At 46.2% G+C, this 18,038-nt stretch overlaps 1 protein-coding gene across 8 annotated transcripts in view; it reads left to right on the forward strand.

Annotated features, from left to right (window-relative positions):
• Positions 1-18,038, forward strand: part of Dscam3 (Down syndrome cell adhesion molecule 3) — a 29,138-nt gene that overhangs the window by 6,016 nt on the left and 5,084 nt on the right. For all 8 annotated transcript variants that reach the window (XM_033385655.1, XM_033385651.1, XM_015181594.2 and 5 more), the window contains 22 exons: positions 1,277-1,569; positions 2,091-2,325; positions 4,558-4,700; positions 6,153-6,314; positions 6,610-6,759; positions 6,827-6,947; positions 8,552-8,669; positions 8,858-9,081; positions 11,037-11,164; positions 11,248-11,348; positions 11,509-11,713; positions 13,906-14,037; positions 14,108-14,257; positions 14,355-14,500; positions 14,613-14,748; positions 15,265-15,384; positions 15,565-15,717; positions 15,783-16,305; positions 16,383-16,593; positions 16,674-16,929; positions 17,013-17,156; positions 17,672-17,980. In XM_033385655.1, the coding sequence (XP_033241546.1) occupies positions 1,530-1,569; positions 2,091-2,325; positions 4,558-4,700; positions 6,153-6,314; positions 6,610-6,759; positions 6,827-6,947; positions 8,552-8,669; positions 8,858-9,081; positions 11,037-11,164; positions 11,248-11,348; positions 11,509-11,713; positions 13,906-14,037; positions 14,108-14,257; positions 14,355-14,500; positions 14,613-14,748; positions 15,265-15,384; positions 15,565-15,717; positions 15,783-16,305; positions 16,383-16,593; positions 16,674-16,929; positions 17,013-17,156; positions 17,672-17,980 (3,907 nt within the window). In that variant the 5' untranslated portion in view covers positions 1,277-1,529. The remainder of the gene's footprint in view (positions 1-1,276; positions 1,570-2,090; positions 2,326-4,557; positions 4,701-6,152; positions 6,315-6,609; positions 6,760-6,826; positions 6,948-8,551; positions 8,670-8,857; positions 9,082-11,036; positions 11,165-11,247; positions 11,349-11,508; positions 11,714-13,905; positions 14,038-14,107; positions 14,258-14,354; positions 14,501-14,612; positions 14,749-15,264; positions 15,385-15,564; positions 15,718-15,782; positions 16,306-16,382; positions 16,594-16,673; positions 16,930-17,012; positions 17,157-17,671; positions 17,981-18,038) is intronic.

Genomic DNA, 18,038 nt, shown 5'->3' on the forward strand with positions numbered 1-18,038 from the left:
CAGAGATGCCTCACACACGCCCACACATGGGTCGAGACCGTCTAAGCCGCCCCGCCACTCAATGAAAAGGTGTCAAGTTGCAAACATAAAAAGGAACTCTTCAGTGTGACCCTCACCGCCCAAATAGACCTTCCCCTTCGCCCGCCCAGACTCTCCAGCTCCTGTCGATTCTTGTAATGGGTGTCATGATGATGTTTATTTAGTCGCTAAGCTAAGTGCCCGCCCGACTAAGGATGGAAAAGGATTCGGCTCGAACTTTCTACTGGGCTGTTGAACTCCTGCTTCTCGACCTCAAAACATGTTTATGTCTTCTTCATTGTAGTCGGGCGCTCATGTATTCCATGGGGTTGGAGCGAAGCGGAGAGAACTTGGCCTGTGCCATTCCAAATAAAATTTAATGATGGCAAAAGTCATTCATTTCGTATGCTCGCTCATAAATACTCGTTAAATGTATTTACCAAGAGCTCTACAGCAAAGCAAACGGAGGATTGCTCTCTGTGCGAGTGTGTGTCGTCCATGTATTTACGGCTACAAGTTGTGGATGTGGCAGAGGCAGTGGCAGTGGCAGTACCAGTACCAGAAGCCTCCCAATGCGGCGGACTGATGTTGATTTCTCGCCTATGTCGTCGTGTGTTGTCGAGTCTGGCATACGTATTTATTCAGCACTTTGTGCTCTGTATCCCGAATCGTATTGTTGTAATTGTCGCTTGGATTGTTTGCGCAACTCAGACTGCAAATCGTTGCCCAGCCAGTGTCCTTTATCACGAAAATGATTTGAACTTGACACGAAAATACACAGAAGAGTTTGGGGGAAACGCTTTCATCGGGTATGCATATTGAAATTTAAGAGTACAGGGTGCAAGGGTAACATAAATGATATTTAACATGCATAGCTTTCACACTGTATTCCGAAGATATTCAGTCTGAAACACGGTTCTAAAAGGTTCTCTGAACTGTTCCACTTATCATCCTCGAGCTTCTAATGTTCAGACAATAATAAAAGTTTGAATAATAATAATAATTGCCCCAAAACTATTCTCATCATTAAATATATAACGACACATTTTAGCTTATATTTGACTCTGCCAATCTTTATTTACAAAAACATTTCGGACTGGCCGGAAGCATGCAATAATTGCTAAAACTCCTCCTTTTTTTTTTGTTGCTCTCGAGACTCTGAGTTTTACAAATTGGCCAGCCAAACAAAAGAAAGCCAAACATTTTCATAATGCATATGTAAATTAAAACGTTGGCTTTCGTTTTCTATATATTTCAGGTGGCTGGATACAAAGGAAACATAACTGCACAATATTCCAAACAAAAACAGAAAACAGAAAAGAGGAAAAACAGAAATAAGCAAACAGCAAGCAGTTTATGCAAAAGGCAAACACAACCAAAACGAAAGACCGACCTTTGTGCCCGTAGATGTTCCTGCATATTGCATATTGAGAAAATAAACAAGCAGCTGGAATAATAAACGAAACTAAATTTAATTTTCTACATCCAACACAGAATTTACATGCAACGAAATGAGTTTATTAGAGCTTCTTCTTCTAGCCAAGTCAAAAGGTAAGTTCTGAGTTTTTATACCCTTTCAGAAGAGTTAGACGACTTTTGCAGCACAGAAGCTTGCAATGTACGTACTTGCATCCCTGTACTATTTTATGTTATTACCTGGAAGAGTATCTCCAGTGTCGGTGTTCAGTGTTGAATGCCCTTCCTGTTTTCGTTGCACTGCTGCTCCTGCTCCTGTGGCTGCTGGCTTCTGGCAAATAAACAACTCAGACTGCATGAATATATCTGAAAAGTGAACTGCATCCACGCAAGCCGCTGCTAAGGAGGCTCGGCTGCGAATCAGGCTTGCCCCTGTGGCAAGCGAACGAAACCGAATCCAAATTAACCGCATTTATGAGTTGCACTTGAGGCACAAAGCACACACATGGCTGGGGAGGGCTGACTGCCGGCAGCAACAGCTACAACGACATTAAAGTTTTAAGCAAACTATACTCGTATACGTATAACGACAATGTTGATAATTAACCTGCTACACGCTCTCTTTCCACCTCTCCTTGGGGGTTACCCCTTTTCAGCGCTCACTGCCACAGCATTAGGGCTGCTGCTGCTGCTCGTGTTCCTGCCACTGCCGCCAGTCCTGGCCACAAGCGGCTTACGTGTACCTACATTCCTGCTGGAGCCCGCACCCCGGCTGCTCTTTGGCAACGATACGGGAGCACAGGTTAGCTGCACGGCGCACGGCCACCCACCGCCCGTCGTGTCCTGGGTGCTGCGCGACGGAACGCTGGCGACTCAGGTGCCGGGACTGAGGTAAGTTTTGCGGTCGCCGCAACAATGCGTTTATGTAATAATCGGCGTATGTCTGTGAGTGTGTGTTTGCATAAGTATGTGCCGTCTGGCTTCCTGACGGCGGTTTTGGAAGTCACATTGTTGCGGCTTCTGTTCGCGGGGGGCCCTGCATTAAAGTTATTTCTGGAATCGCTTTCGTTTTAATTGACATTGCTGCGTGCCTGCGCGAAGACGCTGCAAAGTCGAGCTGTGAAAATCAATGTTAACAGACGCATTCCCCAGAAGCCTCTTTGTGGCAGCGGTTTCAATGGAAGCATCAGAGACCGAGGGGCCCCAACAAAGGCGCGCCTTGCTTGTTGCCTGAAAAGGCCAAAGAAATTGCACAAAAGTAATGCTGCTGCTGCTGCTGCAACGGCATCTGCGGCAGTCATATGTTAATGCCAGGCCCCAACCACAACGCCAGTCCATCTACCCCACCCCCGCTCACTTCTATCTATTTGTCTGTGGCAGCTTTGTGAACATTTAAAATATTAAAAATGTCGCCTGACAACTTAAATGCGATGCGAGAGTGCACACACGTACTTGCAACATTAATCAAGACGAGTACATTAGTCGTTCAAGTGCAAACACAAGTAAATCTTTAATTTGCGGTTTTTCCTGCTGGCCTCCATTAGCCGGGGCTCTGCACAATTAACGCATACACTCGCATAGATTTGCATCCGCAACTATTTGTTTGGTTTAGGCTGCTGCTGTTAACAAATTGCTGTTGATCCATACGGAGGGCTCTTAAACGGATTATTATGTAACGAAAGCGCGCGCAAATAAAACCAAACGGAAACCGAAATAAATCGTAAAAAATAGCGCACATGCCACGGCACGACCCGAAAATGAATACCTATAAAACATTGTAAAAACACACGCAGGGCAACACATATGGCAACGAAATTTACTAAAAGAATTTTTATGTTTCGCAAAATGAAATGTCATTCCAAATACGTGATCTCACACAGGATATGTCCCACACACACACATACTCACGGCAAAAGCCGGGCATTACAAGTGTGTGAGTCGCCCCGAAAAAAAAGAGGAGAGGAACTCGAATGCGACGGCAGTGCATAGAAATGAAACAAAATTTATTTTAAGCTACTAAAGAGCATAGTTCAGTTCAAGTGACGGGTTGTATACGTACATATATAGGACGTGTACTTATCTACCCAACCAACAGACAGAGAGACGGATAGACGGACGGAAAAACTGTCGACGGACAGCCGAGAACGGAGCACGGAGAACGGACAACGGAATGGAAAGCTCTTTTTCCCTGTGCTCCCTGCGAACGCAATAGACGTAAACAAATTGCTGGCACTTAAACATTTTTGAAAACAGCGCTTGATGAAGTTTTCCCTTTTTCGGTTGATGCTGTTTGCCATCTCGCAAAGGACAACTCTGCATCAGCCCAGCCCCAGACCCCATACGAATCCTCATCCTTGTCGTCGGTGCTTGTTAGTCCCGACTGCAGTGGAGATGATTAGCGGGCACTGGCAGTGAGACTGCAGCAGGACTGGATGATGGGGCCTGCATGAGTTATGTGATGGGAACCTGATGGGTTTTGTGTTCTGTTGCAGCCACAACGATAATCAAATGGCTTAAAGCCCTGTGGCAGCTTAAAGTCTGATTTGGCATCTCATGTGCACTGACATTCGGATTACGGAACAAGGCAGGCAGGCAGCAAGGGAATCCCTGGGAATGCGAGAGAAATGTTAGTAATTACGATTTGATTTCGAATACGAAATAACTAAGAAATACAGAATGCAAAGGCAGACATTGGACATCCCAAAGCTGTTGTTGCAGAGTCTACTACCGCAAACTACAGCAGCTTAGACCCTTTCATATCATTTATGTTCAACAAATGCACATGCATATGTAAAATATGTGTATATGTTTATACATAGATATAAGTATTCCTCTATGACTACACACAGCATTACGCTTATTGCATTTTTATGTAAATTCACACTTTGCGCTCCATGTAGTTGGACCTGTGTGCCATGCTCGTAAAAATACTGGTACTCGCCAGCAAATGGCAGGCACTTTGCTGGCGCTTTTGTGGAACAAATTTGTGTGTTACGTTCTCGCCTCAGTCGCACTCCTTCTTCCTTCCAAATAAATAAATAAATAAATACGAAGCCCGAAGAATGTGCCCACTAAAATATTGCATTTTGCCTTTCGCCATTCGGTTCTTTTGTGTACTTCTAGGAAAATATCTGGCAACGGCACGCTGCACTTCCCACCGTTTTTGGCGCAATATTATCGCACGGATGTGCACGAGGCCACCTACCGCTGCAAGGCCAGCAACGAGGCAGGCACCATTCTCAGTCGCAACGTTCAGGTGCAGGCAGGTAAGCGTAAAGTACAGTAAAGTAGCTGGCCGACTATTGAGAGTGGAGTGTGGAAGGCTGTAGGTACTGGCACTGCCACTGCCACTGCCACTGCCTCCCACCATTAGCATGCAACGCCAACTATGGTGGGGCTTCAGGGGATCCGCGAGGAGGGAAAAGCTGTTGGGCGCATTATGTTGACAGCATTTCGAAGCTGCTCACGTTTGGAGCAGGCGGATTCCTCTGCGCCGATGGGTGTCCCTGCATTCTTTGCGATTCTGCTTTCTGCCACCACCCTGGGCCTGTCACCTGTGCGCCAGTTTTTCTTTCTTTCCACCATTTTTTTTTTCCTATTTCACCTCATATAACATTCATTTCCTGTGCATTTCCTGACATGTGCTGCCATCACGCCTTGAGGCGATCAATGCAACATATTTTCCCCCCCCTCCCTCTACAACATTCTGCCCGAAATTAACTTAATTATTTTATCCTCTCTCTGTTGACATTTCCCCGTTCGCAGGCCTCTTAATGCTTGACCTCGAAAAAAGCGAGCGTTGAGCGTATTTACTTACTGGCCCACAGCCCCAAGCCCAGAGTAAACCAATCCCCCAGCACTGTCCCCAAAAAACCAACGATGCATGATAGTCGCTTAAAATCTCATTCAATATTTACACTCTGCATTTTCCATGTGTATCATTTGTGTCACTCTTTTTCTACGAGTTAAAAGAACAACAGGCAAAAGGAATCGACTCCTTGTATACCCCAGAAACTTTTTATCATCAATAACAGCTTTTCTGATGTATTCCAACTCATTTCCTTGTCCATTTAATATCGAATTTAAATGTGAGAATGTGGATTGTAAATGGAACTATGAGACTTCATATACCTTGAAGAAGGGAACTTCAGTAGTTGGTATCTTACAGTCGACTTCAGCGCTATTATTTGCTTCGATCTGTTCCTCCATGAGTACACTGACGCACACACCGACACACTCATACAGATACATATATCCTTTGGTCTCTTGTGTGATTCTTTTTCCTTTCTTTCGATTTTCGTATTTTGTCTGCTCTTCAACTTCCGTTTTGCATGTAATTTCAAGCGATTTCATTCATTTAAACTGCTGCCATTTTTGCATTGTGCCACGTTTATTGCCCCCGCTTGGTCCTGCTGTTGTCGCAGGCGTTACCCGATGGTCGGGTTGGTCGCCATGGATTGCGATGCTGCTACACCCGAAAGCGTTTTATGCGCTCATCTGTATGCGCCGTTTGCGCCAACGGCCAGACAGCAACGTTTGTTGACTTTTATTTCCACTCGGGATCCTGCTCTCTCCTTTCCAGCATCCAGCATACGTATATACGATATATCTCTGACAGTCTTTCTCTGATTTTTGTTTCTGTTTCTTTTTGTGCTCGCCCTGACTCTGACTGTGACTCTGGGTCTGGTTCTTGTTCTGCCTCCGCCTCCGCCTCTCAGTGGTGCGTCGTCAATTCCATGTGCACGTGGAAAACACTGAAGTCTATTTGGGAAATTCGGCGTTGATTAAGTGCGCCATACCGGAATATGTACGGCCCTATGTACGCGTGGCCAGCTGGCATCGCGGGGAGGAGATACTGCTGCCGGATCTGTCGGATGTCGGTGAGTGTTGCCACATTTTAACACACACCCCCCCCCCCCAACCCAGTGTGGGTGTGGGTGTTTATCTGCTACTGAAATTTATGTGCACACAATTCTTTTTGTTGTGTGCTACCAATGAAGTTGCAGTATCGCTCCGGGGGGGTTGGGATGGGAGAGCGTTGACATTTATTGGAAATGGTTACGTATACGCAGTGGGTGCGGGATATGCTTTGATTTTGCTGCAGTTCTTTCAGCTTACAGCCCTTGGTTGCTGCAATTGCAATTTCTCTGACCCACGATTATTATTTCTGCACAGCGGGTCGCTACGTGGTCCTGGCCGCCTCCGGGGACCTGTACGTTCGCTCTGTGCGCTCCGAGGATGGCCTGATGAAGTTCAGCTGCCTGGTGACCAACACTCTGAATGGGGAGCGGCAGCGCAGCGATGCAGTGATGCTGCAGGTTAAGGGTAAGCTCCGACAATCAACCCCAGCGGGCGAAGCATCAGCAAAATCACTCATTGTACACTTCCACAGAACTAAGCAAGAACCTGGCACCACGCACCACCCAGAAGCCCGTGATGGAGATTCACGTGGAGCGTGGAAACGATGTTCATCTGCCGTGCAACATACAGGGCAATCCATTTCCCATATTCACGTGAGTTATCCAACTTCCATATTTTACCATAGCCTTTGTTCGTCTCTTTTCTGTGCTCTGTTTCGTTTCGGGGGCTAATTTTATCCGTTTTTGTTGCCACTGCCTGCTGGCGGCCCAAATCTGTATCTGTATCTGAGTATCTCCGCAGTTGGCAATAAAATAACATCACGCAGCGGCCGACAGGAGGAGGGTTCTAGGTTATAGACAACACTTAAGTGCATTTGAATGTTTGCCAGGGGAGGCTGGCTTTATTGCATATTAGGGACTTCTGTTTTAGTGCTAATTAGGAGTCTTTACGGACCAGCTGAAAGCACCGGGGCACTAACCGGCATGGGCATTAGCCATGTGCTAATAGACAACGAATCTACTGAAGCAGACGACGGCTCACACAACAAACAAACTAATAAAGAGCCAGGACCAGTCCCAGTCTGCTTGGAATTGGAAGTAACTTAATCATTTTGCTTACCCACTCGGAAAGTATCGGCTTACAAAGCCAAACACTTCGATGGCCAAACAATAAAAAGTAATGAATGGTAATGAATGGATGAAAGTCAAAGAACAACACATATCAAGTAACCCCATGGCGGGCCGTCACAGCTAATTAGCAAAATATACTCGTATGTACGTAAAGCAATAAGCACCGTCGATGCTCGGGGGGAACATAATTTAACAGTCTGTTTCACTTAGCAGGGCTTATTAAAATTTCATGCAGTTCTAAACACTTAATACACACAAACTCTGGCATACTCACAGTCCTTCTGCAAAAGGGCAAACACGCGACAACGACTCAGGCAGTCATTCAGACAGACAGACAGACACGAAGAGTGGCTGTGAACAAAAAAAAAACATAAGACAAACACGTTGAGAGCAAAGTTTTCCGTGGGAAAACATAAACGCTAAGGCAGACAGGAAAAGTGCCAGAAATATTTTACAAACAGACAGCGAGAGAGGGAGAACTCCCCTGATTACTATAAATGCGGGAAAAATGCGATAATTTTGTTTTTAGCATAAGTTTATGCGTGAGCCGCTGTCTACGTGGCCGGAATGTCCAACAGAAGTGGTAGTTGCGGAATCCTTATTCAGGGAAATTCCCTACGAGTCCTTTATTGATTTTTTAGAGTGTTTGTGCTCGAGCGTGAATGAATCTGTATGTGATTGAGTTCGTGCTGAAAAGTATTCTATTTGGAATGGATAGAAAAAGAAAGCAGGACGGACTAAAACAAAATTCTAACCTAAGTGATTGAGTGAGAATAGTATAAAGTACTTTGGCAGAAAGATTGAGAAAGAAAAACAAGGTATTCTAATAATTTCAACCCAGAAACATATATTTTCAAATTTAATAAAATAATTTTAGAACCTAAAGGGGTTGAATTTATTTCTTGAACAATGATATTTACCCGAAGCTGATACTCTCTATGTGACCTTTATGAGGAAGAGTTTGTTTCCTTATCAAATTTGAGCCTCATTTCATATCTTTCCATATCTTTAGTTCATTTTTGGTCCACATGAATTTCTGTGAAACAAAGCAAAATTTAAATCAATAATGAGTTAAAGCATGGCCAAAGAACTTTACATATTTACGCTTTACACTCTCTGATTTATAGCTGGTATCGCGTTTCCGACTCTGCAGCCCTCTATCCCATACCCTCGTCACAGCGAGTGATACTTTCCCGAACGTTGCTGCTCATCAAAAATGCTGACGAACGCGATGCGGGCAAGTGGGTAAGTAACCATTAAACATCCAACTGCTGACAAACAGAACACTGAGCGACGTATACGCATACCATTCGGATACCCCCATTCGGATTGAGATTCCATTCCGAACATACTCGTACTCGTATATAAATACCAAAAAAATCTGCCATTTCCCCTCTAACTGTGGCCTTTCGTCGCTCCCGTTCTCGTTGCAGATATGCCAGGCCTCGAATCAGTTCGGGGAGCAGCGCATCGAAATTCGACTCAGTGTCAATTCGTATGTATCTGTGCATATATTGCCGCAAGTTCAAATTGTCAATTCGGGCGGAACGGCAAATTTCAATTGCACCACAACGGGCTCGGCGATCGATGCCATCGACTGGCTGCACAATGGCAAGCCGCTGCAGGCGAATAATGCACTCACCACCGGCAGGGATAAGTAAGTAGAGCCAGCCCGGAATAAAACTGGGATTGGGATTGGGGATTGGGGACTGTGACCGGGATTGGGATTGTTACGTATATGTATATTGGGGCATGGGAGGACTAAGAGGACGTGCGAAATAGGAGCAACATGCAACCAGGCAGGCACCCACAGCCCACATGCAACATTGTACGTATAGCCGATTTCGATTTTTATCAGTTTCGCCAGTTGCAAAACGGTTGCTGCAAAAGCCTTCCGTCCCAAAAATATTAAAAAAGGACCCACAGAGCCATAGATTACCCTCAGCCCTTTATTATTCGGCGGCGTTGTTAGGGCATTTCTTATAGCGAAAATGTTTTATTGTTACTGTTATTATTATTATTATTGATGAACGTGGTCGGAGTGGCCGTGGCTGGCAACGGCAAAGGCAACCGGGCTGGTGAGCGAACGATTTTTATATAGCAGTTCATTGCCTGCCAGCCGCAAACTCATTTTTTCGCCATTGAACGGGTATGTCAGTTACTTTATAGATACTTGTATAGGTACTGATCGTAGAATAATTCTCTGTAAAATCGTATGTATTTTGTTTTATATTACACTGTCTGAAATATTTGGGAAAAAATAGTCTTAGTTAACATAACTATTTTTGTTAAAGCCGTGAAAACATCAGAATTCAAAAGAGAAAAAACGTTCACAACACATATTTTTTATTAAGTCGCAACTACACATTTTCATTTGCACTGTGTTACTTGTATTATTTATAATACAAGTAAACAATTTTTTTATGCAGACCCTGCACGAGTCCACTAATCCTGAAAGTCAGTTTAACTTTCAGCAAGTGTCACACCAGCATTACGCTTGACGTTTTTCGGTGGCAGCTCTGATTCCACAGCTGTATTTTATTTTCGTTCTGTTCAGTGCGCTTCGGTTCTGTTCGATTCGGTTGATTGTTTAAAAGCTTTGCTCTGTTTCGGCGGGGGCTGATTGAGTGATGCTGTGTAAGGTCAGTGCTCAAAGGACTCTGATTGTTTCCATTGATAATGCAGCATAAATGTTTGCGGATAGTTTCATTTGAATTGGTTTTCGATGTCTGTTGATGGCCAAAAGCAATTAATCCGTAGCGCACTCAGCGTATGCGTATGCGTATGGCCAGCTCTGTTCAATTAGAAAGGTATATTCTATTGTTTTTAATTAAGGCTCGCCTGGAAAATCCAAGCACCTACACATGTATATGTACCTGTGCACAGCCAGCATAATGGATGCAAATCCCATGCCCCGAATACTAGGTGTTTACCCAGGCCACTGGGAATATACTTGGCCCAGAGGTAGAGAGATGCTTTGTGCATATTTTCGCCTGAATAGCTCGGACACATCTTGATAATTTAATGCAAATTACACGAAATCAGCATAATACGTAGCCGTTGCCGTTGCCATTGCCAGGGCGAAACCGAAGGCAAACTAAGTTCGCAGCCAGAGAAGGCAGCATTTGTACAGCAGCAGCTGGTGGCAAACAAACTGGCCGGCAAAAACAAACATCCCTGGCTCACTCCCTCTCATATATGTATACTTATGTAAATATGTATGTGTGTGTGTGTGTGTAGGTCTGTTTGTGTTGCTGCGATGGCCAGCTGCTGGCCAAGGAAAATTGCTGGGGGGATAAGAAGGCGAATGGGAGACCGAGCAAATCAGCATTACAAATCAAGCAGAAATTTTTATGCTTATGCTAATAAAATAAATAACAAATTTCGCCTGAATGAACAAAGGGCTACGAGGGGCGCACACAGATACACACCCAAAAACACACATGTCTCCATGTGTCTGGCTTGGTGTGAGTTTATGGGGAACTGTGGGACTTGCTCGGCTTTTTCTGCAACGTTGTCAGTTTTCAGGAGTTTACCCGACAAACTTGGCATTTTTAACACTTTTTCTCGTGTTTTTTTTTCTTTTTTACGTTAACCCCTTGTCCTTGGAAGCATACGGTTCCTATCGAAGAGTTCGCTGCTGGTACAGAACGTGGGACGACGGGACCGCGGTGTCTATCAGTGCCTCGTCGAGAACCAGCGCGCCAGTGCCCAGGCCATGGCCGAACTGAAGCTGGGCGGTAAGTTGACGGGCGACATGCATAGTTTATGAGTCGGAGTTTTGGCATTTATCAGGCGGTTACCGTCTCTCACCTCCTTCCAGACACTGTGCCGGAATTGATTTACACCTTCATTGAGCAGAATGTGCGTCCCGGGCCATTAATATCGCTTAAGTGCTCTGCCAGCGGCTCACCTCCGCCCCAAGTAAGCAGCGACCCCCCACTGTGCCACACCAGCAACTACAAATGTTTTATTGGCCTTATTATGCAATATTATAACGTACATTGCTGAATAATCGCTGAAATTATGGCCAGCTTGTAGGCGGAGCTTCCGGTTTTTATTGATTTTTCTCTGTTCATTGCAGTTTTCCTGGATGCTGGACTCGCAGCCCATTATAGACGTCTCCCTGCATCATCGGTTTGCCATCGGCCAATTTGTCGATATGTCTGGTGACGTGATAAGCCATTTGAATATCTCGCATGTGCGTCCCGACGACGGCGGCTTGTACAGATGCGTCGCCACCAACTCGATGGGCAGTGTTCAGCACTCGGCCAGGCTAAATGTTTACGGTAAGTTGATAGATTGGCCTACAAACAGACGTTCCCCCTGCCCCAACCCGTCTCCCTTAATTGTGACATATATGTATTGTAAATGGGTGCCGCCGTCCACTTTGTTATCGCGCCTTCAAAAGCCCCTTTTGTGTGCTGGCCAAACAATGCAAATCACAAAGCCCTCCAATTCCGGACCACGAATTTCGCTACTGCCGCCGGAACAACAGAAGCAGCAGCAGCGGCAGCAAAATCAGGAATCGGGAGTCGCCAATCGAGGAGGGAGCTGATTGGAAATGTTGCCAAGGCTACGAAACAAAAACTGAATGTGTAAAAAGGAGTGTAGAGTGTAGAGATATGGGGAAAATAACTCTGCTATTCAGCCAGAAAATGCTTGGCTGCGCGTTAAAGAAAATCTCTTGAGGCAGCGACATCGACTGCGACAACAAGGAGGCGGATTCAGGCGATGAGGATGATGATGATGTTTCTTTCATTCCAATCATGCCACACGATATGCAACCAAAGCCACGGCATCAATGCCTCGGCTTTTGCCCGCTAACAAGCTGCTGCTCTCCTGCTCTTCTGAGTCTTCTGTGAAGACGGCTCGTGTGAATTGCCTCTGCCAATGGCTGCTATCCCGCATACAGACTCACAAATAATCTCTGTGTCACATCGGAGTATAAAGTGTAAATATAAAAGTGTCAGCATACGGGAATCTCACTCGTTATTCCTTCGCTTGCCTCCTCTCGCTCAAACTTGGAACTTTTGAGCATTGTAAGCAGTTCCGAATGCGTAATCTTAACGTGTTAATAATGCATAAAGGAATGGATATGTGACAGATATAAATCATACGCCTTGTATGCCAAATGATTGATGGTGAACGGCTCTGGCAGCTCCGTGCAGATTTTCAATCCCTGTGTGCTGTATGCTGTGTGCTCGGGGTTGTCTGTGGCACGATAGTGTGTGTGTGCCTGCGTATACTTGATATTTAAGTGGGCGTGCGTATTGATGATAAATGATGCTGTTTTGAAAGCTGTCCGGCCCGCACTGTGGAGCTGAATTGAAAATCAAATTAGCCACGGCCAGTTGTTCGCCATAGTTATTGAAGATGTATGGAAAATGTGAGTGAATGGGTAAACGGGTGAATAAATCAGGAGGCGGAAGTTCTTCCTGCAGAGTGCCGGCAGCACCCAATCAATATCCATCTTGGTTTTAGTGGCTTTTCCTATACTTTCAAAGACACGGGCTGCTTATATTGCGTCAAAATGATTTCGATTATGAGCAAGCCACTGCCCCCTGCTCCATCAATACCACCCATCGAACATACGAGTGCTATGAGTACTGCCTAGCCCGATGAAGCCTATTGGGCGGCGGCGAAGCCACAGGATTTGGTCCGCCTGTTTAATTATGAATATTGCAATTTATGCAACGCATTCTCCGCATGCAGAGGCTTCGCATTAGCAGCACTAAAAATGCATACACACACACAGATGCGGCACACACACACACACACACACACACACACAGAGTAAAACGAATGCAGCCTTGTGGCTGCATCTGCATTTTATGCATTAGCGTCGCTTGTGCGCCAAACGAATATAATTGGAATTATTCAGCATTCGTGCCGTATTCCTGCCTAATTGCATTTTGTAACTAATTTAATAAATTTCTCAATACCCCAACACGGACACATACAGTTGCGGTCAAAGTAATAGTATTACTGCTACTGCACTGTCACTCACTTGAATAGCACCCGCTGTAGTTTTCAATTCCGAGCCCTAATTGCTGCAACTGCAACAGAAACCAAAACCAAAATAAATGTTTGTCATTCATTTAAATTTAAAAATTATCGATAGTTACAAAACGCATTAGAAAACCCAATTGAATTTTGCCACAAAAATATATAGAAAGGAACGCGACTTGCTCACAATTATTTATTTTTTTATTATTTATTTATTATTTTCAAAGTGTATAAAATTGAGTTATGGTGTACTCTATGCCGAATATATGTAACTAATTGATGCAGATTCTACTTAGTTTATGAATTTTTAATAATATTCCTGTATATATTTTTCTAAAAGTTTAGTTTATGAAAGTTCAAGCTAGTCTAAGCAGGTTGGGAAATATTTTCCTAAAGCATAAACATACGTATATAAACTTTTCTTATGACAGAGGCTGCATGTAAGTAAATCTTATGTACGTTTCGTTTCCAGGACCGCCGTATGTGCGAGCCATCGGACCGATCAAAGCCGTTGCCGGGGAGGACATAATTGTGCACTGTCCGTTTGCCGGTTATCCCATCGAACAAATTAGATGGGAGAAAGCGCATCAGGAATTGACAACGAGTAAGACAAATTGGAGAAGGGCGCTCGACAGCACTTTACACATTCCTCCTTTCCCCCTAACCTTGCACAGGCACCCACTTCGAGCTGGCCACAGTTGCCGAAGGGGGACAGCTAGTCATCAAGAACGTGGAGCCTGGCCGGGACCAGGGCATCTATACGTGCATTGTGCGGAGTCGGGCCGGCGAGGAAGCGCGCCGTGACATGCAATTGAACGTGAACAGTAAGTAGAGGGGACTCGACTGTCAGTCCCTGCCCTCTTTGGCTCCTCCCGACACACATTAATGTCTGTCCGCATTGTTGGCTAATCGCTCATCAAGGTCCGCCCGTCATCGAGCCCTTTAAGTTCCCCAAGAACCTGCAGGAGGGCGGCCGCGCTCAAATCACCTGTGCAGTCTCCTCGGGCGACATGCCCATCTACTTTAGCTGGAAGAAGGACGACAGCTCCATTCCGAGCAGCCTGCAGGTAAGTCCTTCGTACATCGAGTCCTTCTTCTTTGTTTCAAACTGTCCAAAATGGCATCGAGAAAGTTTTGCACGTCTTTGTCGCTACTCCTGTGTTTCTTTCAATTTACCAGATTACCGAGAAGAAGGAGGAGTTCTACTCCCTGCTGGTGTTCAAGGACATCAGTGCAAAGCACAGCGGCAAGTACACCTGCTACGCTGGCAACGCGGCTGCCAAGGTGAACTACACGGCAGAGCTGCAAGTGCGGGGTGAGTGGACTCTACTGGGCTGGGATACGATGCTGTGTGTCTATTGAAGCGACTCGCTGCTGACTCAAAAATAAATCACACAGGATTTGTGCGCCAGTTGCTTGCCCTTTTTTCGGGCTACACTGCGAGAAAAGGTTTTGAAATCAAGACTACAAGCTGGGGGCAAGTGCTAGTATTGGGAAGTTTATATTAGAATTGAAAACAAGAAAGGATTGTATGGATTAATGGATTGTATGCATTGTAGATTAAAACACTATTATTTATTTACCTAACGCGATTTCATATGTTCATATTGAGAGGAGATTGAAGAAAGGATATATTTGATTAGACATACATTCTAAAAGAGAAATATCCGAAACTAGAAAGATTCTTTCTCTCAGTGTATGCACACAAAACAAAGATACACACGCACACACACATGCCCACCGACCCGAGAGTTGTTAATTTTGTTGTTGTTTGTTCTTCGTTCTCCGCTCCGTTCGTTACGCTTGGCTCCGGGTCCTGGTCACGTTTCAGTGGCACCTCGCTGGAGCTACGAGCCTATGGACACGGCCATTATGCTGGGCAATACAATATCGATAAATTGTGAGGCGGAAGGATATCCGATTCCAGCCATTACCTGGTTCAAGGGCCAGGGTAAGTTTGCCAATCAAAATCGTACCCCGGACTTAGGCATACGGCTCATTAAAGTCCCCTCCCTTCCCATCCCAATGGGTTGAGCCGGGACGCCTACGCCCGGATTCGACTTGACAATTAACATTCGGCCGTGCTGGATTCTGCTCGGCAATTAGTTAAATTAAAAGAGTCCCATTCCAGGCAAAGCCTCTAAGGACTTCAAGCCCCTGAGCATGCGTAATCACTCGCTGCTGCTGAATCTGGCCACCGACAACGATGAGGGTTATTACATGTGCCGCGCCACCAACGAAATCGGAGCCGGCCTCAAGAAGATAATTCGCATCAATGTGAATGGTAATTGGAAGTTAGCGAATGAAGAGAACCCGAACGCGGTACTTTAATGACCCTATTTCGTTCAGAACCCGCCCGCTTCGAGCAGCCAGCCCGCAATATTAGCTCCCGTCGGAATGATCCCGTGACCCTGGACTGCCATGCCAAGGGCGACGAACCCATCACCATTGGCTGGACCCACAACAATGGACGCATCGATCTGAACAACTTTCGGTTCAGCATCGCCGAGATGAAGACGGACAAAGGAGTGGACTCACAGCTGACCATCGGCCAGTCTGATCGCCACGACTCGGGCGTCTATCGCTGCGTCGCAGAAAATCCCTACGGTCGCGCCGAGCAAATCATCTTCCTGGCTGTGCAGGAGAGGCCCGACACGCCCTCCAACTTGGAGGTCTTTGAGGTGGGCTCCCGCACAGTGAAGCTGAGCTGGCGTCGCCCCTTCGATGGAAACTCCCCAGTGCTCAGCTATCTGGTGCAGTATCAGGCCCTCAAGTATCTGCAGTCGCATGCGGCTCTTGGTGCGGCCGGGGGCGACTGGAACGGGCTGAACGTCATCAACGTCAGTCTGCCGTCGACGAGCATTAGTCGCAGGTATGTGCCTGCTGCTCTTCGGTCTGTTTGCCTTTGTCGAACCATGTTTGCCATGTTGTGTTTCCCTCCTTTGACAGCTATGACAGTGACCTGCGCGAGAGCGCCATTGTGGCGGGCTTGACGCCGGCGACGACGTTCCTCATTCGCATGCAGGCCATCAATGAGATTGAACGCAGCGCCTATACCGAGGCAATCGTCCTCAAGACCCAGGAAGAGGCCCCCACTGAGGCACCGTCCAATGTGCAGGTGCAGACGGGCGGTGAAAGCGAGCTAATAGTTACTTGGCAGGTGCGATGGGAGATGGGATGACCGGATAGTAAGGGAGGGGGTCACACGAGTTAACCTATGTTATCTTTAACTAATTGCAGATTCCACCCCGAGAGTCCTGGAATGGAGAACTCATTGGCTACACCGTGAACTGTACAGAGGAGAAGCAGAACATCAATTACATTAGCGTCGTGAATAGCTCCCTGAAGTCGGTAATTGTGAGCGGCTGGGCCACCACTAAGGCCACGCTGCGGAATCTGCGCAAGTATACCCGCTATTCTGTCACCGTCCGGGCCCTGAACAGCTTTGGCTCTGGACCCTGGAGTGCGGCCATCTTCGGCACCACGGCCGAGGGAGGTGGGTATCTAATGAGCTCGATTTTCAGTCTCTGTCCGTCCAACTACAACCCGGATGTATTTCTGTATCTGTAACTCTTGCAGTGCCAGAGGCAGCGCCACAGAATGTCAACTGCACGGCCCTGTCTTCGCAGAGTCTGAAGATTTCGTGGCAGGAGCCACCGCTCCAATTCCATGGCGGCATCATACAGGGCTATAAAATTTTATATCGCCCCATTGTGCACCAAAGTGAGTATATGCATTTCTTTCTGCTACCATAGCTCCAATTCCAGTACCAGTACCAGTGCCAGTGCCAATGCCAGTATCCAGCGACTGTGAATGTGGCTGGGAGTTCGCTGGGAGTTGCCACTTTATGACGCTGATTTTGTTGATATTGCCAGCGCAAGAGCGCTGTGCAAACAGCAATAGATATGATATGTATCCAGCCAGTCATTCATCCAGGCATCCAGCACGATATGCCCGGGCAGAGTAAAAGTCAGAATCAGAATCAGAGGGAGTGCACGGAAGCGGAGCGAACAGTTGCTTGACTTTATTGGTTTTGGCGAGTAGTTCAATGGGCGGTGCAGTGGTGGTCCCTTGATGAGACTGCAAATTGTTGGTTTTGGCACTGATTTATCAAATCTCATCAAATCAATTTTGTCATCAACCCGATATGAATACATTCAGTTCGCTGATATTTTCCGACCTAAAGTTAATTTTAAATCCGCTACCATTTTTCTATCTTCCATTTCGATTCCCAATAGTTGACTTTCCTGCCAAGCTGGAGATCAAACGCACCTCGAACCTGGAAACCTATCTGCATACGCTGCACAAAGCCAGCAATTATTCGCTGAGGGTTTTGGCTTACACGGCCACTGGCGATGGCCTTGCCAGCCAGCCCTTGTACTGCCAGACGGACGACGATGTGCCCGATGCGCCGGCAGCCATTAAGGCGGCGGCGCTAACGGCAGATTCAATTTTAATTTCATGGCTAACGCCGAAGAATCGCAATGGCATCATCTCGCACTACACGGTGTATGCACGGGAGGCGGGCCGCAAGGGCCAGGCCAAGAGTGAGTAGCCCAAAACGAAACGGACTCGACGGACACGGATAGTGTGTATGTATGTATG

Source organism: Drosophila pseudoobscura, chromosome 2 (assembly GCF_009870125.1).
Source record: "Drosophila pseudoobscura strain MV-25-SWS-2005 chromosome 2, UCI_Dpse_MV25, whole genome shotgun sequence".
Taxonomy (NCBI): domain Eukaryota; kingdom Metazoa; phylum Arthropoda; class Insecta; order Diptera; family Drosophilidae; genus Drosophila; species Drosophila pseudoobscura.